This window comes from Thalassophryne amazonica, chromosome 4 (genome assembly GCF_902500255.1).
Source record: "Thalassophryne amazonica chromosome 4, fThaAma1.1, whole genome shotgun sequence".
Taxonomy (NCBI): Eukaryota; Metazoa; Chordata; class Actinopteri; order Batrachoidiformes; family Batrachoididae; genus Thalassophryne; species Thalassophryne amazonica.
This window is the reverse complement of record NC_047106.1, coordinates 129,645,480-129,665,744: the sequence shown is the minus strand read 5'-3', so window position 1 is coordinate 129,665,744 and position 20,265 is coordinate 129,645,480. Positions and strand designations below refer to the sequence as shown.

The 20,265-nt window shown below is 42.1% G+C and overlaps 1 protein-coding gene and 1 long non-coding RNA gene across 2 annotated transcripts in view; one reads left to right on the top strand and one right to left on the bottom strand.

Annotated features, from left to right (window-relative positions):
* Positions 1–17,537, top strand: part of LOC117508733 (protein FAM222B-like) — a 44,617-nt gene extending 27,080 nt beyond the window's left edge. Inside the window, exons 3-4 of the mRNA XM_034168553.1 lie at positions 12,092–15,406; positions 15,670–17,537. Of these exons, the coding sequence (XP_034024444.1) occupies positions 12,092–14,079 (1,988 nt within the window). The 3' untranslated portion in view covers positions 14,080–15,406; positions 15,670–17,537. The remainder of the gene's footprint in view (positions 1–12,091; positions 15,407–15,669) is intronic.
* LOC117508734 lies at positions 10,383–18,513 on the bottom strand. Its single transcript, XR_004560181.1, has 3 exons — positions 18,371–18,513; positions 17,778–17,783; positions 10,383–10,394 (listed from the first exon to the last, which is right to left on the bottom strand). It is a non-coding gene; the product is annotated as an uncharacterized LOC117508734 (long non-coding RNA).
* Between the last annotated feature and the right edge of the window lie 1,752 nt (positions 18,514–20,265).

Genomic DNA, 20,265 nt, shown 5'->3' with positions numbered 1-20,265 from the left:
TCAGTTCTGTCATTTGTACAAAGTTAAAATATAACATATATGTTTTAATGTTGAATACTGCACTAATTCTGAAGTTTTGTAACAAACACAGATGCCAAAGGGATTATGGGTAAGATGTGCCTCCGCTAACACTGTTAGCGCCGTGTTTCATCTTTATTCCGCGTCCTGCATCATGTAGTATACATGGAGTAACGAGCTGTGTTTAACCTCTCTCAACCACCTCCCGATCAGCAATAGTATGGTCGGATGAAAATCAAACCTGTTTGATATTCTGGTAGGCCATCATGAGGGCATCCTGGTGCTGAAGCGCGACAAGCATCCAACCTCTCGCACTGTGCCTGTGTAACCACCGGAGAGAGCATAAATGGTGATCATCTCTTTGGGAGAGCAGCTTCTGCTCCCCCCCCCCCCCCCCCCCCAACTCATGTAAAGTCTTGTGTTGTCTTTGTTATTTTAAACTTAGATGTCTCCCATCGAGAGTTTTTGTAAAAATAAGAAATGTAAATAAAGTTTGGAAAAAAAAAAAAGCATCTGTTTATGTTTTGCTTCTGGAAACAAGAGTCCAACGTGTGGTTTTTGAACGTACAATGTGAGCAGTCACATTGCATCGTGCGCTCTGAACTTTTACACCGTGCAGTTTTATCATACAGTTTGAGCTGGAGCTGATGGCAGAAGAGACCGTGAAAACTTGCCAAAACAAAATTCCAGATAATCCATGTCTGCTACGTTTAAGCTGCGTGGAATTTAATAAACAAACTGAATTTCAGACATCTTATATATATTACTCTGGAACAAAGACGACAGACAGTGTTTGGCATAAGCGGCACTCTAAATATCAAACAGGAATCTATTCCAATGATTCCAATTGAAAATAATTGAGAAGCAGCCTGAGCTTCTTCTGGCATTTTTACATAAAACAAACACAATAACAGTGTCTATAAACCAAGAGAATATATTCACAAGAGTTTTAGGCACAACACAGTTTAATGCTGTTGTCCGCGTGGAGCCTGATCAGAGTCTCAAATGCATTTCTTCTGTCGCAAATGTACCGACATTGCCCATAATGCCCCAGGAGGCAGCATGTCCAAACTAAAACCTTCAAAATTAGTGCTTTACTTTAAAACTAAAACATATATCTGATATTTTCACTTTATAAAACTTCAGATGTGACGTTAATTTAAATAACTTGTCCAAAATTATTTAGGTTAAAATTTTAACCATAAGTTAAAACTGTATGCCTCTGGATGACTTAGGTGATATTGCCAGCGTATTGGTGTGGGGTCAAAAGAAATGAGCATTTTTCTTTTCTGTGACCAGTTGTCTTTTGTCTGCAGAGGATAGAGCGGTTTCTTCTACAACCAGCTCTCCTCTGTTTAGAGAGGATAGAACTGCGCATCTACTACAAAACATTTAACAGGTAGGTACTCAACCGATTTTAGTTTTATAAATGTTTGTAACTATTCAGCTTTGTTTAACACATCTGCAAAAATACGTTAGCGGTCTAAAAATTATTGGAAAACTTATCGGAAGATAATTAGTCCGATAATGGTTTTCAGAGTTATCTGAAAAGCTAATCCAATAATTAAAACATTATCTTCGATATTTCTGTGAAGGCTCTCAATTGTCCAGATGGTTTCCATAGTAGAGAAGCTTGAATCTTCGACTGGACTGGGTTGCTTGACGCAAGGACGTTTCGCTTCAAATCGCAGAAGCTTCCTCAGTGAAAATTCTTGCTCTGGTAGCCTGACGTCTGTCTTGACTCTTGTGGAGAAGAATAAACAGAAGCCACAAAAGCTAGAATTTTAAACCTAACCAGACCCCTCCTACCAAGAGGCATCAGGAGAGTCGTCAGGGGAACCGTCAGGAGAAGCGTCTATCCCATCATTAGGAGGGACAGCTGCCCTGTCATTAGGAGGGTGATAACTAGAGCACAATAGGTGCTAATTAGAGCTATTGTTTAGTCACTAGCCTATAGCAGTCTGCCTCTCGGTAGGAGGGGTCTGGTTAGTTTTAAAACTCCAGTTTTTGTGGCTTCTGTTTATTTTTCTCTACAAGAGTCAAGACAGAAGTCAGACTACCAGAGCAAGAATTTTAGCTGAGGAAGCTTCTGCGATTTGAAGCGAAACGTCCTCGCGTCAAGCAACCCAGTCCAGTCGAAGAGTCAAGCTTCTCTACTATTATTTTCGATAATTAGCGGTTAGCGGAACTGTGCCTACCACTGCTCATGGGAGGGGGCTATGGAATGCAGCTTTTCCACAAAAGTGGCACTGATATGTGCACCCCGTTGATTGAGTAGATGAAAACTGATCTAATCTGATAACAATCAGCCTGATAAAGGTGGTTTTTGATTAGTCAGATAAGCTTTATTTACTAAAAAAAAGTGCTTGCATCCTCTTACTTTGTCTTTTAGGTGGAGCAAGCAGCTAGTGGATCAACACACAGTGCCTTTTTTTTTTTTTTTTTTTTTTTTTTTTTTTTTTTTTTTTTAAGAAACACGATGTGACACTGACTTTTTGATTTGAAATTAACGAGAGAGGTGTAAGCTTCCTAATGGGGCTCAATTACTTTCAGCGTGCATTTAAAACGGAGTCAGGTCAGACTTAAACCGTTTCTTATGCAAGCGACTGTGACGGCATTACTATTTTGAGCTTTTCCTCCCATCAGTCTCCAGAAATAAAATACAATTAGGAGTCATGCTCATTTCAAGCAAATTAATATGAATGTCATTATCAAACAGCAAAGGACCCTGTTGAGTGACATGAACAATTGTGAAAGGAACATGTGTTCCCGCCCTCTGCTGCAGAGCATAGCCGAGAAACGGGACACAAACAATAACTGATAAATGCTCTGGTAAGCTGAATTCACCGTTTTGTTGTACCACTATCATTCACTTTAGGAAATGTGACAATTTCGAGTCAGTGAGTGAGTGCCATATGTGTGCGCAAGTATTGTTAATACCCCCCTCACACTAGAGCCCGAATGCTGTATGAATGAGGATTCGAACAACAGTCATGCAATTTCGAAATGCACTTGAACACCTCGTACAGCATTCTTACAGCAGTCGGCACATTTGTGCACCAGAGCACATGCGCTCTACATTCGTGTTGCGCTTATGTTGGAAAGCATTCGAATGGTAGTTGTACTGCATTCTGACTGCAATCGGAATATTTGTACGCCAATTCATATGCAATTCAAATCATTCGGACTGTGTTCGAGGGGCTGCACGAATTGTTTGAGCACGTCAACTCACGGACGAATGTCTCGACTGTCCTCCCCGTCACACTAGAACATGAATGAGCCCAAATGGCAGAGGTGCATGTGAATGCAGCAGCTGCTGCTGCACTCTGATCACTTCCTCCATCTTTTATTACAAAATAATGCTGACTTTATGTGGGAGTGATTGCTGTACAAAAGCTTCAGATATGTCGCTGAGATAGATGACTGGAGTGCAGTTTTAAGCCGACACGAGGTGATAATCGGTGAACCACGGCTGAAGCACAGAATTGACGCATGCGCTGTGTAGGCAGGGCAGCCTAATTTGTTAGGGGTGACCGTTCGATCGCGACACCGGAACCCCGGGCGCACAAAGTAAACATTGAAGTGTGCAAAGTCTGTGGCATGCAATCGTTATGTGTGCTAGACGTGAACATTGTACATCCAGTCTGAATACACTGTGCGTCTCAGAGCCGTGTTGCATCACGTACGGCTGAACAGGCTGTCACAGCCATAATGGGCTTGAGATTACAGGTGACACCCCCACTTACAATTATATTCCCACTTATGGGACAGAAGATGTACCTGTATCAGTGTGTCCAACATCTGCGGCGATGCATCCTCTGACACATGAGGTGGACTGACAATGGATCTGTAATATCATCCTTATTATGGTCTGTGAATTTCTCCTCCGTGAGATCAATAAAGTTTATCTTTATCTTTATGGGTGTAAGTGACGCACTATGCAGAGCCCATGACTTGCTATGGGGCAGGGCGCTGCGCCGCTGCACGTTTTGTTACAGCTATGATGGTCGTCATTCATCTACATAATGCAACCCATGAGAGGGCATGACCATGTATCTGTAACAGCTTGTCAGGAGAGCTGCGCAGCAAGTCAGTGCACCTCAGAGCCGCTCTACAGTGCACACGGCTGAACGAGCTGTCACAGCTGTATACACATCATATCCAACCCAGTGATCATATCACAGTCACACATGTGAAGGATTGGCATTGCAACTATTACCAAGCCATCACAGTATGAATAGAATAGTCACCTATGGACCCGCTCGGTGCACGCCAACCAGCCTGCAGCCGAACTGGACTGAAATGTGCAGGTGGGCAAACACACATTTTTTTTTTGTGCTTTTATTTATTCCCCCCTTTGACAGATATGTGTCAGTAATCATTACATATGGATCAGTAAAATAGTCAGCGTCATGGCCGCATCCATGTGAATTTTGAGGCGTCCGGTGTTTTTTACAGGCCTCTGGCAATCTCATGGCCTCCTGCGACCCTCCTGCACCTTTCGCTGCGATTGGAATAACAGCTGATCGAAGCGCTGTGCGTGCGTTTGGGTGGTTCATCCACACACCAGGCTGTGTGTGTGTTTGGGGAGGTGGGTTGGTGAGTCATCAGTCAGGATAGCTAACTAAACCGCCGCGGGTGAATGAGGCTGGAACACGCATACTCTGCTGCTTGTGCCCTCGCATGAACATCTGATCGCTTTCCTGTATGTGCGCCCACGCCAGACAGCAGGTTCTCTGGTTGGTACAAGAAAGAGGGCGGGCGTCCACATTTGACCTGCATTCTGGGTAGTCGACCTGGATTTGGGAGCTGCTGTGCGAATGTCTGTCCCATATGACTGCGGCTCGAATTCTGGCTGTTTTTCCCATTCAGCCTCATTCACACTCATTTGTGCCAAGTGTGATGGGGCCAGAAAGAAGGTATTAGTAAAGTCATTATGGATCATTATAAATACTTGTAACTCCTTCAGCAAAACATAAAATCTAGGCTTGCATCTCAATTCTGGCAAATTGTAACTGAACCTTCAGGTCTTTTTTTTTTTTTTTTAAGAAAATGTTCCTTTATACCACTTCATCATGAAGCTGTGTACCTGGGGAAACAAAATACAAAACATGCACTGTGCACAATTTCTCCAATCACACACACAAGCCTTCAATTTCTTCTGGGTTGTCTTGGTGTCTTGTCTTTCCTCAGTCTTCTTCTTCTTGCAGTCAGTTTTTGAGCATGTCTATTCCACACAGATTTACCATAGAGTGCCATACTATTTGTATTTCTTCGTAACTGATGTAAATAAAAGTCCAAGACATATTCACCGACTTGGAACTGTTCATGTATCCATCCCCTGAAAACTGGCAGTAAAACAGATTTACAGGTATTATACCAAAGGGGCTGATTACTTATGCAACCCACCATCTTGGCTTTTATATTTTTAATTAATTTATATTGAGTTGTAGAGATTTGCTTTAACTTTGGGTTTAAGGAAGATAATTTTAAAATTTTTTGAGAACAACTTTTTATTGTTTTAAAGTAATAGACAGGTGCATCAATCAGCAACAATACAGTTATATTGTCATCATGAGTAAAGAAAAAGGGGAAAAAAAAAATTAAAAAGGAACCCAGCTGTCACCCCATCTCACCCCTCACATCTGGATCTCTACAGGACTCCAACAGGACATGAAAGACCACATTTTCTCCCCCCAAAAAAGTGTCAGCTCCAGCACCATGCATTCACTGCAGTGCATTCACTGATAATTCCATTTTTATTATGTCAATGTACATGTTAATCCAGTGAGGCTTAGTAACTATATGCGGAGGGTTCCAGTGTAAAGCCAGCATCTTTTTGGCAGCAGGGATTCCTGTTAGGAGCGTATGCCTCTTCAAACATGACAACTCTAGTGAAGTGGTATCATTCAGAAGTAACACAATGGGAGAACATGGTGCAGTGACATCCAGTACAATGGAAAGAGCAGCACAGACCTCACCCCAAAAAAGCCTCATATCTTTACATTCCCAGTACATGTGCATGTATGAGCCATTAAGTCTGTCTGAGCACAGAGTGCAGATTGGAGATGTTAAACGTTTCATGAGAAAAGTTTTTTTCTTGGAGTAAGAAGTCCTGTAGATATAGTTAAAATGAATTTGTTGATGGTCTGGGTTTTTAGAGGCATCTGACAAAACGTGAACACCCTGAGAACTCCAGTCCGGGGATGAGAATGGGACCCTCCCCCCCAGTGAGTAGGGAATAGTTATTGAAGAGTGGACTATTCATGTGCCATTTACATGTGCTTTTAGATTCCATCTCAGCACTAACCCATATCGATAAGGGGAAACTCATTATGGGACCAAGCCACAGCTTGGCTCGTTTCAAAGGAACAGGAGAGTATGTCACATCCTCCAATCTATGTGGGGATGCTAGGTTCTGTTCTATTAGTTTCCAACAGGGATCAGAATTTGGGTTCAGCCAATCTGTGAGTGGTCTCAATACAAATGACCAAAAGTAATATTTAAAGTGTTACCACCCTCTGTTTTGTGACGCTGGAGTGTCATTAGCTTCACACAGGGCCGGTTACGTCCCCAAATAAATTTAGAAACCAAAGAATGGACTTTTTTCCAATAATCAGTTGGGAGTGGTAAGGGTAACATCGTAGAAAATAAATTTATGCGTGGTAAAATGTCCATTTTAACTATTGACACGCGAGCTTGTAATTTTTTTTGCAGGTGAGACCATCTATTAAGATCTGTCTTGATTTTATTATAGATGCCCTGAAAATTCTTATTTGCAATATTATCCAATGAAGGAAGAATATTGACCCCTAAGTATTTGAATTGTTTTACCGCTGGAATGTGCTGAGGTAGTAAACTCTGGCTCCATTTAGAGTTTTGAGGGAGAAGTGCAGATTTTGTCCAGTTGATCTTATAACCAGATAGAGAGCTAAGTTTGCGAAAGGTACTTTAAATATTTGGTAATGGTGTGGCTGCTCTATCAAAAAATGATAATACGCGATCGGCACACAGCGATGTGGAATGTGAGCTGTTGTGAAAAGTGATGGGGGAAATATCTGGGTGTTGACTTTTTTTTTTGTTTGTTTTTTTGTGCAACGGACTCTAGTGACAAAATAAAAAGAAAAGCAACGAGCATCCCTGCCAGCACGAGCGTGATAGACTAAATTTGTTTGATATTATGCCATTTGTGTTTATCATTGCGGATGGGCTATTGTATAGTAGTTTAATTAAATTAATAACAGTTGGACCAAATTTAAAACGCCGAAGAACCATCCACAAGTAATCCCATTCTAGCCTATCAAAAGCTTTCTCTGCATCTAGGCTCAATACTGCACATAGTGAGGGTATATCCTTGGCAGCATGAATTACTTGAAGCAGACGCCATATGTTATCAGAAGCAAGCTGTGATTTCACAAAGCCCGTCACTCTTAATTAGGGTTTTTATATGGGGTTCTAATCAGGAGGCCAATATTCGAGTAAAGATTTTTATTTCTGCATTGAGGATAGACAGAGGTCTATAATTCTCACACTGCGTGGTGTCCTTGTTGGTTTTGGGTAATACAGCTGTCAAGGCGGCGTTAATGTCATTGAAAAAGGCACCAACTTCAACAGGCTAAATGGCTAAAAAGTACACTCCCAGCTCATCCCAGAAAGTGAGATAGAACTCTAGGGGGGATCCCATCCCATCCCGGAGACTTGCCCTTTTTCATTCCGGCTACAGCAACTCCCAACTCAGAGTGATTGGTTCCCCAAGGCACTGTGCAGCTTCTTGCACAAGTGTGGGGAGCTTCAAGTCTTGTAAAAAAGTTTCACAGTTAGTTTTATCCAATGATATTTCAGATTTGTACAAGTCTGCATAAAGGTTTTGAAAAGCATTGTTAATTTCTTTATGAGCGGTTGGCAATTTTTTGGTTTGAGCTGATAGCTGTAATGTTGGAATACTTTCCACATTTTTGCAGACTGAGAGTAAGTGACTTGGCCTAGAGCCATGAAAATAGTAGTTCCTTCTAGTCCTATGCATCTGATATTCAGCTCGTAGTCTCAAAATGTTGTTCAAACTTAATCTGACTGCGTCAATTTTATTTTTGTTGTCCTCTGTGGCGCCATCTCCTTGCTGAGCCTCTTCGAGCCTTTGTAGTTCATTTTCAAGTGCATTAATTTTGCTCAGTCTTGCTCGGTTAAGGTAAGAAGCGAAGGAGATAGTTGTATTTCTCACAAATCCTTTAACTGCACCCCATAGAACTCGAGGGTCCTTTACTGAATTAGCATTCTCTGAGATAAATATTTTAAAAGCATTTCTAAAATGGTCACAGTAATCCTTGTTTTTGAGTAATGTGGTGTTAAAGCACCATCTTGTGGCTTTAGTGGGAGTCTTGGCAAGTATAAGCTGTGAAGTGATAACACAATGGTCAGATAAAGAGTCCGGATGAATCATAGTTGAATGAATTTCAGAATATGAAAATGCAGAGGCCAGTATATAATCTATTCTTGAGTAGGTTTTGTGTCTGTATGAATAAAAACTATTATTGTCTTGAAGAAGGGTTTACAGCTCTAAATAGAACTGTGAGAGTGAAATGGTCAACTAAACCTTGAAAGGCAACTGTCGAAGGAGGAATATGTTGAGTAGGTGCACTAGATCTATCAAGTAAGGGATCAAGGACAGCGTTCATGTCAGTACCAATTTTAACTGAAAAGTCCTGCAGGTCATATAATGTCTTATTAATTGTACCAAAGAACTCTGGACAAACGTTCTTTGTGTTGTATACATACATAGAAATGCTATTTTCTGGCCATATGTATTTGTTTTAATGTAAGCAATGTAAGACCATCCTCAGTCTCATATCTTCCAATTATTTTTAAGGATGGGCTACATCTCAGCAGCAACAGTGCGCTGTGGCTTTTGGAGTTGAAAGCAGCTGCAGCCGGAGTATAGTAATAACGATTCGACAAGCGAGTGTTTAAAAAGAGACTCTTGAATGAAGGCCACATCAATCTTATGTCTCTTAAGCCAATCTAGACACATTGAGTGCTTAACGGGAGCATTTAGGCCATTTATATTCCAGGTAGCTATGTATAGCGTAGTTATTATAACAGACGATACTGAGCAAAGGTTTGTGTTCCTGCATTATAATCAGAGATGTGGAGATCCAGATATATAACCCCATGTCGCCCAAAAAAATAAAAAAAAGGGAAGAAAAGAGAAGAGATGTGAACTTGCATCTAAAATTACAAATAACAAGGTAACAGTAACCACAAACACCCACTATATGGGCACCTGAACTGAGAAAGCTGGCTATTGCACCATTACAAACGCCACCCCCCTTGTGCATTATTGTAACATGTCATAAAAAGAAAAATGGCCGAAATTATCCATCAAAGTTAGAGTTCTTTGTGATTGTTTGCCAAACAAAAGATATGAAATTCTACTGCAATACTGAAGTTACTAATAGTTCAATTATAATAGAGCCTCCCGGGATTTTATCCATGCAGTACTTATTCAGAGATCCCGTGTTATTAGTACAGAATGTTAGACATCATTCCTTCTTTAGTCGCCGGCAGGGTCTGGGTGCTGAGGAAGTCCTCAGCCTCTGCCTGGGTACCAAAGATGTGCACTTCTGAAATTTTAGAAATTTTTATATTGAGAAGCCTGATTGAAATAGCATAAGCAAATTAAAATGTGGGAAATACCAAGAGGCCGAATACTTTTGCAAGGCACTGTATTCCTTGTTTGTGTGGAATAACGTGAAACATGGATCAATGCACAGCCCGACATATGGAACACACTCGTAACTGGATCGATGAGTTGATCGTCCATCTCCAGCGGCTCTCCTCTTTCCAGTTGTTGTGGAACACAGGACACATGTCTCCTTAGGATTTTTGGTTTTATGACCCTCCCTCACTTTGATCTTCTCGGGGAAATGGCGACCTCTCAGACGTTCCACATCTTGTGGATTCGCAGTTCCACAGGGATAAATCGGTGTGGCATCAGTGTCCCTCACCAGTGCTTTCGCCACCTCCTGATGAAGAACAGGCTTCCTCCCAAGCTTCTTGCAATGCTTCTCATAGAGGAGGTATGCATTCAGCACTATCATCATCAAGAGGTGGAAAAAAAGACCTTCTTCCATCACTTGAGTCCTCTAGAAAGCAGAATAGGAAATCATTTGGTCACGCCTGTTGGCAGCATCCATATATTTGTCGTAGTCGATAATACAAGCTGGACACTGTATTGGCTCTCCTATAGGTCGGTCGGTCTTGCCAGGAGCAGTAATGAACTTGGCACTGTGAATCGTGCACACACAGACCTCCTTCCTGCCATTTCAGCAGCTGCATTGATCCATTCTTCTAGTCAATGTGCTCTCCTTTCTGAAGTTTGGCTGTTTTCAGCACATTTGGGAAACCTCTCCGATTCGACCTCAGGGTACCACATGCACTAGTCCTTCTCTTCAGCAGATCCTGGAATAGGATCGACGATGCATAGTAATTGTAGATGAACCGTTTGTGAGCCTTGTCGAGATATGGATCTGTAAGTCTCATCACTAGGTCATATATCTTCCCAGATGCTGAAGCTGGAATGCTGTGGTCGAAATGTGACCAATAGCTGTTGGAGGAATCACACAGTATAAACAGCTTCACTATGAATTTGTTTGGCTTTTGCAGCATGTAGACTCTGAATGACAAGGTTACCTCCTCAGGCAATTATAGCCTCATCCAGACCCAGATATTCACCAGGTGTGAATTTCTGTTTCACTATCTCGAACACCAATTTGAAAATTGGATCGTAGCCATCCGCTCCCCATGGTACATGAACATTTCCAAGTCACTAAATATGTCTTGGACTTTATTTACATCAGTTAACAAGAAATACAAACAGTTTGGCACTCTATGGTAAATCTGTGTGGAGTAGACAGTTCTCAAAAACTGGGTGAGAAGACTGCAAGAAGGAAAGCCACAAGACGCCCAGACAACCCAGAAGAAGTTATAGGCTTCTGTGGCTGTGATTGGACAAATTGTGCATCGTACATGCTTTGCATTTTGTATCACCAGTTATGCAGCTTCATGATGAAGAAGTATAGAGGAGGATTTTCTTTCACCAGTACATGAAATCTACGTTTGCATCTCAGATGCACCTGCTGACAAATTGTAGGTGAACTTCCAGGGCCACCCTTTCTGACAACATCGTGGTTTAAAGTGTTGGGCACTAAGAAAAGAGCAAGTAGCGAAAGATGCCACAAGCTAAGTGCTAATGAGAAGCTAACCACGGTTGCACTTAAAGACTAACAAAAGTAATGGTAATGCACAGGTAACTAAAATAAGAGACTATTACAACCTTGTATTAAATAGAGTGCCGGTGTTGCAGACCGAGCAGTCCCCCTAAAGATCGGTTCCCCTGATTAACACCTCGTTTCTGCTTCAAACTGCGCTCCAGTCATCATCCATTTCAGCGACAGATATCAAAGCGTCACGGAATTTCACAGAGTTTCTGCTTAAAACGGCCTCGTTTCTGCTTAAAACTGACTTCAGAATGATTTAAGAGGTTTTACCTTCATCTGATGGTTAATAATCCCATTAATTCATTTGATTGCTTTGGGTGAAGAGACTCCATCTCAGATAAGCTGCTGTGGTCCAAAATGACGCGTGCGCAGATGCAAAAGGCGGACCGATTTTTAGGGGCGGACCGTTCAGTCTGCGACACCAGTCCTGTCGCTGAGGAGGTGGTCCGTCGATGCAAGCTGCATCGATAAGCATTTGATAATCAAATTGCAGCCCTCTGAAAGGTAATCAACTCATGAGGTGCCCAGAGATTCCCTACCTTCTTCTCAAACCTGCCCTGGCACATCCCCATGCTTTAAGTTCTGTAGAACTGCAATTGGTTTTTGTCCTCACGTTGGGAGGTTTTAATTTGTTAATCCCTATAAAGGTTTTGGATGTACAGAATACTGAACACTGAGTGGAAAGACATATTGAAGACTGGTAATAATCCCAGTTGCTGTAAAATTTACAGATAAAATTGCCAAAATGTGCAAGGTCTTCTGATGGACTTTTTTGTTGTCATTTTCAATACCTATTGCAGGGGAAACTACACAGAAGATGAGATCTGTCAGCTATCCAACCCCAGCAGAGTTGGATGCCTATGCTAAGAAAGTTGCAAACTACCCTCTGACCATCCAGATCTTCCCCAACAGCGTCAAAGTACCTCAAAAGAAGCACATTCGCCGCACAGTCAACGGACTTGACACATCCTCTTCCCACAACAGACACAGTCCCTACCCCTCTCAGGTCAGCACTGCTGGGGGCTTGCTGGCTGTCCTCCACGCTCCTGTCAAAAGTGTTATTACGGAGGCAGAAGGGAGCCGCACCCGACAGCTTCACAAGATCGTCATGAATTCTAACAGCGGGCCGTATGCTACGCAAAGCACTTTAAGTCTTTCTCAGCCTGCTCCTCACTTACAAGGCCATTCTCAGCCTCAGACGCCGGCCTTAGCTGCCCAGAAACAGAGTATGCTCCATCCACAGGCACGACAGCAGCAGCAGCAAAGCGTGGCTCATGCAGTGACTTCACAGCAGCCTCACACTATGCCTCATCCTCAAATTATACAACAAAGGAACGTGGCTCAGTCACAAGCTTTGCAGCGGCAACAGAATTTGGCCCAGGTTCAGACTTTGCAACAGCAAAATTTGGCTCAGCCACCAAATATGCAGAGGCAGCAGAGTTTGCCACATGCCCAGACTCTGCAGCATAACCAGAGCCAAACATGTCCATCAGCTGTGCCACAGCAGCATCTTTCTCGTCTACAGACACTAAAGCCTCAGGCGACTCCTCAACAAGCTTTACTTGTGCAGCAAGCAGTGCCTCAGGAACTGCGGCACGTGACTGATGGAGCTCACCTTTCAAGCCTACAACAATCCCAGGGTCTTGTTGGCTCACAGCCACTTCCCCAGGCTGTGGGTGCAGGGCATTCTGCCTTGGTTCATAGCCTCCAGCAGCCCTCATCTGGTGCCTACGGGTCCCGGAAGCTTCCCGATGCTGATGCACCACCAAATGTTACTGTATCTACCTCCACAATCCCGTTATCCATGGCAGCCAGCCTGCACCAGAACCGGCCTGGTGACCTAAACAGCATTGTTCACCAAATCAACCAGTTATGCCAGGCACGGGCTGGTGTGGGTACCACCTCTGTTTGTGAAGGTCAGATTGCCAATCCCAGCCCCATCAGTCGCAACTTGCTTATCAATGCCAGTTCTAGGGTGTCTTCTCATCATCCAGCTCTGAGCTCGATTCCGAGCTGCCTCATGGCAGGACCCCTAGACAAAAGTACAGCTCAAGGGTCCAGTGCTGCTCTCCAGTCACAGCCTAGTGTAGCTGTCAGTACCCGTATGCCAACCTTTCACAGAGACGCAGAAAACCTCCAGCAGCTTCAAAGCCATTTACATCAGCAGAAACAGCAGCAGCAGCAATTACAACAGCAACATTTACATCTGCAGCAGCTGCAACAGCAGCAGCGCTCGTGGGTGCAGCATCAACTGTCGCACATGCAGCAACCCCCTGAGGGGGCTCACCCCTGCAAGACCCCAAGGAGGGAGTCTTCCACTGATTGTGCTTTCCCGTCTCGAAACCTCAGTTATACCCCAAAACTCACCAGCTCCGCTCCATCCTTTCTTTTAAAACATGCACCAGAAAAAACGCAGTCGTCATCCCCGGTTAATTGTCCAGGAGGTTCCATGCCTTATGTTAATGATCACTACATGCAACCCCCTTGGGTCAGCGTCCCAGCCACAGCAGGTAATGATGGACATGGTACTCAGGAGGTCCCAGGTGTTTTCCAGGGAGGGCAGGCTGCTGCCTCCACAGACCGCATTCCAGGATTAAAGTACAGACCATGGAAAGAAGGTACCACGGCCCAGTTAATGCAGAATGTGGACTTTCTTGGAGGGAGCTTCCAGATTCCCAGCTTCCAGGAGGCAAATTTGGATGTGATGGAGAAGATACAGCGGTCAAACGTTGGCCAGGTTCAGGCGCCCCGGAGTGGTGGTGGACACACTAATCAACCAGGCTACTGATTAGGCTTGAGCTTCTTTCTTTCTCTTGCTCTCTCTCTTTCTCTCCCCACATCTACTTTCAGTTGTTCTTTTAGATCTTGCAAGTGATCAATTACATTTCTGTCCCTCCAGAGCTTGATATATTGACATACCCACTAAATTTTGATGCTTCGGAGCATTCCTCAGGTCTCCTCAGGCTGGTTTCTATGTTGTACTTTTGTTCCAGGTTTAGGGTTTTGGAATTCCTCTGCTCATCTCTGTGCAGTGCTGTAAAATATTCAGCTGCTGCTGATATTATTGTCTCAGTGCTTTTTTTTTTTTTTTTTTTTTTTTTTTTTTTTTTTTTAGCGTTTGAGGCCTTAACACAACCAAAAGGAAAGGCTAAAGATATCTTGGTGTAGTGTTTAAATTGCCAATAATTTGTCCTATTAACAGTTTTGTGATCCATCTGAAGAAGTGGATATTATATATTATGCAACTGATGAGACTGTTAATATGTGTTGTTCCAGTAGCTCCCTCCTTCAGCTGAGATCTACTGTTGTTACTGGGCCTAAGTGGGAGCTGTGGGTCATCAGGAATATAACAAAGTTTTCTGATCTGCATCACGAGAGGCTCAGGTAACTTTTATATCACTCGGTGGGTGGTCACTTTGCTCGTCACTGCAGGATTTTACTTCTGAAGTAACACAAAGCTAGCACTAGCTACATTAATGTTAATACGTTGTTCTTGAGATAGTATCTGGAGTTGCAGTTAGTGTGAGCTTATCTCCTGCTGTGTGTTTCTATACATTTTAAAAATTTGTCTTGCAGTAATTTTTTTGTTTGCCGCACGCCCCCTTTTTTGGTGGGGTGGGGGGGGCTATTTCTGTAGTAGGTTCTACTTGAACAGTACAAACAAATTGTAAATGTTAAACATTTGGTGGAAGGACATGAATATGTACTTGCCCTCATCTGCAGCTAATGTGGAACGGTGGACGGCTCATTCTTACAAAAGGGTTTTTTTGTATGTTGGTATGTGAAAACCAAATTGATCACTTGCAAGTGCGCAAGGACAGAAACACTTTCCGCACCACTTTACTACTGTAATGCAAGTGAACTGATACAGCGGAGGGCATCACCTGTAGCGTGTGTGGGCTATACAACCACTCATCTTTAACGGCCTTTAAACGGCAAAATATGAAACTCTTCAATTCAGATTATAGTCCCAGTCATAATTATTGCCTTCCTTTAGTTTAAAGTATAAAATAAAAAATGCTCAGAAATAAATGCAAATGAACAAATTTTGTATAATCAAAATATAATTTAATATAATAAAATGTCCATAGTTGCTGAACAACAACAAAAAAGGGGTTTATATAATTTAATAAAATGTCCATAGTTGCTGAACAACAACAAAAAAGGGGTTTATATAATTTAATAAAATGTCCATAGTTGCTGAACAACAACAAAAAAGGGGTTTATATAATTTAATAAAATGTCCATAGTTGCTGAACAACAACAAAAAAGGGGTTTATATAATTTAATAATATGTCCATAGTTGCTGAACAACAACAAAAAAGGGGTTTATATAATTTAATAATATGTCCATAGTTGCTGAACAACAACAAAAAAGGGGTTTCAAACAATGAAATAAAATGAATGCATGATGCAGCTGTTGGCACACAGTCCTTTTTAAAAAGATGTGAAATTTCAGCTACAATTTGTCACAAGGCACATGGTGCACCCCGGCCTAGATTTAATCTGTTAGAAAATCCTTCTGTGTTCCACGATGAACAGTTTCTTCACTCACAGTCACAGAAACTTCTCCAGAGTTAATAGAATCACTTATTTACTGCATATTCACCAGTGTGCCAGTTTGTCACATTTATGTTTTATGTCTAGGATATATGTAATATTTTTATTTTTTTGCACCTCAGGTATATGAAAACATTTTGTTGTTGTTTTTTCAGTAACTTTGGAAATTTTATTAAATATTCTACCACAACAGATCCAGTATGGGTCTGCATGTACCAGAAGAATTGGGGCGTAGGTGACTTTGACCATGGATCTGAGGCAAGCGCACTAACCGCTTGCACTGTTTTCCCATTTAACAAAGGCAATTTGCATTTGTTTCTGAACACAAATTTTATGTTAAATTACATGGCTGTCAATAATTCTGAGCAACACTGTTTTACTCGATGTTTCCTCCTCTTGTGTTGAGTTGACGTTATCTTGGCAACGAGCCTTAACCTTCACCTCTACATCCTGACCTTAACTGACATTGGATTGAAGTCAGGCCGAATGATGCAAAGTACAGCATTGTTTTTGTTTTTCCTTCTGTCAGCTGTGGTTTATTTGACATGTTCTTGGTACTGTCAGATTACTAATGTGTATGCAGTGGGAATGCTTACTGCCTTAATTGGAAATATTAAGGTATTAGTACTACTCATAGCTGTTTTTACATTGCCCATACTACTGTCAAAAAGATTGCCTGTCAATCAAGGACTTTTAAAAAGCAAAATATGAAGACTGTCTAGCAGAGTGTATAAGTAAGATGTGGGCTTTAGCAGTTATTTTGAAGTATTTGGACTGTATTTTAATTTTATGTTAATTTATTTTTGGGACAACTACATCCTGAAGCCATAGGTGTTTCCGCTTTAGTTGCCATACGTGATGCTTGTCGAAGCAGATACTGTAAACTATATTGTGTGCACTCTGATGCAAATAGGAGAGCCTGCTGCATCTGCGCTCGAATTGTCTTTCTCAACAACTAGCATTAGCTTCCTCTGAATTTTTAATGAACACAGTCAGGTAAAAGGGAGAAATAATGCTAAGGTGACGTGTTCTCCAAAGAAAGACAACTCGGATGCAAGCTTTAGGTTTACTTGATTTTCACACTTGATGGCAGTAGTCCCACCCCCAACCCCAGCCCTGGCTCTCATTAATGATGTGCCTGCTCCTCTGAAGCTGCTATTGACTTTAATATTTATACACACTAGTATGGTTTGTATGTACGTGTGCATGAGTAGTCATGATGTATGAGCTAGATCACTGGATTTACTTCTTATTTATGAGATGAGTGCAGGGCGAAAATGACCACCACCCAAATGCTGGTGACCGTGGCTGCACGTTTCAGCAGCTCCTTCAACAAGTAAGCAGCCCAGTCCTCGATGCGACCGGCTGCTTTTGTAGATGGACTTCTTCCAGGCTTGATTAGGTTACGTCAGATAGACTGGAGTCTTATATGTGGGTTCCACTTCCCTTTTCACTCACTGTGCTAAGAAGCTGTTAGAACAGGTACATGCAGAATACTGTGTGACCTGTCCGAACTGCAGGAGTCTGTGTTGCACTAATCATCCTCCAAAGGGGGAGTGAAAAGTACAAATTCCCTTGATTTAACTGAGCTGCTTATAAACGCGTAGCTTGCTGTCCGTCGTAGCTATCCACCCGTCACAGGCATGGTCCGCACCCCTCTTAAACTTCATCCAGTTACTCCCCAAACGGATAGTGGGGGGGGAGTGGATTGGTGGACATGTATAGTATTGGGTCCGTCTTAAATAGCATAATACATGTTTGAGAAAACACTTGTAATTTCTATTTTTAATCAGGTCTCACTAACTTGTACAAGGGTGTTTTTTTTTAATGCCCTGTACATCAACCAGCCACTAGGTGGTGATGTAAACATTTGGCTTGACATTGTAGGAGCTGTGGGTCTGTACTTGCAGTCACCAGGGTGAACACCATAAGCTGTTTTTTTTTGTTTGGTTGTTTTTTTTAACTGCCTTGTTCCAGCCTGACAGTCAGGTTCTACAGTTTCATATGAAGTGCCTCCACTGGGCTGAGTATGGAGAGAAGTCAGTGCATGCATGTGTGTATGCCAAGCTTGGGTACTTGCATACACACGTGCACAACATGAATTGCTGACGGGGGACCAAGCTGCATCATGTAACTACTGATACTGTGTCATAGACTCCAGTCGTGAAGTGTGCCACAGTTCCTAGACACTGTAGGGATGTGTGAGGTGTTTGCTGCTGACCAAAGTGACCAAGCATCCCTCTCTGGAACCACCCGGCCCAAAGCCCGTGACTGTGTACTGGGATCTTTTCAGCGTAACAAACAGCAACTTGGTGACAATAACGAAAGCTACTGCCCTCATTTGAACAACATGATTTTTATTTTTAAAGCGGAAAGTTGTGAAACTTAATCTAGAGTGACTGGTTGCCATCTGTAGGCACCTTTTCCCTTTCATAAAGATTATTCTCCAATTAAAACTTTGCATATTTTACGATGTTACTTGGAGATCTCATGTACTAAATCCCGCAGTATGTCTGTACACGTAAGAATTTTATTTACTGAGGGACACTGTAGCTCACTTGACTGTTGTTGAAAACTGAAGGGGGCGCAGGTGTGCAACGACTCCTCTAGATTTATTTTTGTTCCCATTAGTAACCAGTTTTATTAAAGGTCTGACATGTAACGGACGGGGGGCTTTGCTCTTCTTTGTGAAAATGTGATATTCCAGTTTTGCCTAACCTTTCAGGAGCAAAAGTGTCTTGCACAAACATTCCCCCTACACAAAATAAAGTTTGCAAACACAAAGCATTGGAGTTGCTCTTTCTTTTTATGCTTTCCAGGCTGTTAAAATGTGTATTAAAAATAAAATGGGGTTTTGTTTGTTGTTGGTTTATTGTACGATTATACACATACACAGTTATGCAGTGGTTGAATTAATTCATTCACAGTACTTTTAACTCTTCCTGAGAAATCCCAGTGTGCTCCCAAACCTTTCGGGAAATGTAAATTTAATATTTAAAAACTGAAAATGTAAAGGTATTTGCCTCCCTGTCTTGAGTGTGTACTTGTACAGTAATGGATTATGATGCATTTTTATAAATGCTGAGAGATGAGATTTGTCATTACACGAGTGCAACAACAATGAAATTACATTTACACTCCAATTACCTCAGACAAGATACAGCAATGAATCCACAATTATTACTTGTTTATCGTAATAACGGCACAGATCAGAGTTAGACAACACATACATTTGACATTGTTTATGTGCGCTAAACTTGAAGTAGTCTGTCATCCGAATTGAGGTAAAGTGGGTGAAGGCCGCAGCAGGCAGGGCCATGCTGCCCAGTTTTTTTTTTTGGCACAGTTGTAGACTTTCCTAATATTTCAGTTTGACCTTTAATCCGCTAAATTCTAAAATGGTTGGTTGCTTAAAATAAATGAAAGCTGAGGCTGTATTCAGAGTATCTTAAAGATAAATTTAAGTTTGTCTATTTTAGAAAGGAATCGAAAAAATAGGACAGAAGTAGCGTCTTCACAGTAGCTCTTACTGTTAAAGGTTAATCTGCACATGTTAATGCACAATCACTTTTTGAGAAGTGCAAGAACAAACTGCAAAGGTATCGACTTATTTCCCCCCGTGTTTTTCCCAGGAGGCAGTGTGGAGGTTTTCATTACAACCGTCTGGACCAAAGACCCCTTAAACCTGACACAAAACCGTAACCCTTCTGATAGCTCCCGGTGCAAACTCGGTGCCCTCACAAAATACCCTTTGAACCAGTCAGAAGAACAGCTATTTAAAAAAAGATTGGGAAAGAGAAACCTGCAGTGGCTCTCCTTTTAAAGTCCCAGGTATCCCAGACAACATGGGCTTTCATTCAAGGAGTACTTGGAACGTGGTCGATTGTTGACGTCTTGCATCTGAATCCAAACTGCTCTGGCTATAGATTTTCTGGAGTGGAACAAGTCCTTTTTTACAGTCCATATAGGTTCGATTCCCATTCACACCAGTTATATCTTTGGGCAAGGTGTTTTATTCCAGTTGCCTAGTTTTTCGGAGGAGACTTTCAGCTGTTGGGCCCGTTTAGGGGGAGACGTACCTTTTGTACGCTAACGGACCTGCTTCATTTGTCGTAATGGGTAGGGAATTATCCCGGTGAAGTAGTCGCATTCCTAAACTACTGATAACCTGCTGTTTAACCTATGATGATGGATATTGTTGTGTATTTTGTGTTTAATATTCCAGGTGAATATTTGGCAACTATTTGACACTTATGTGCTGGTAGTGTCGTTCATTTCTTATCTATCAATCAATCCAGTCCATATAGTGTGACACCTGTGTCCCAGTCTGCAACAGAAATAGTTTTCCATGCCAGAAGAGGGCAACATCACCATCCATCTGGGGGGCATTCAGCTCCAACACTGTAGCTCCAAA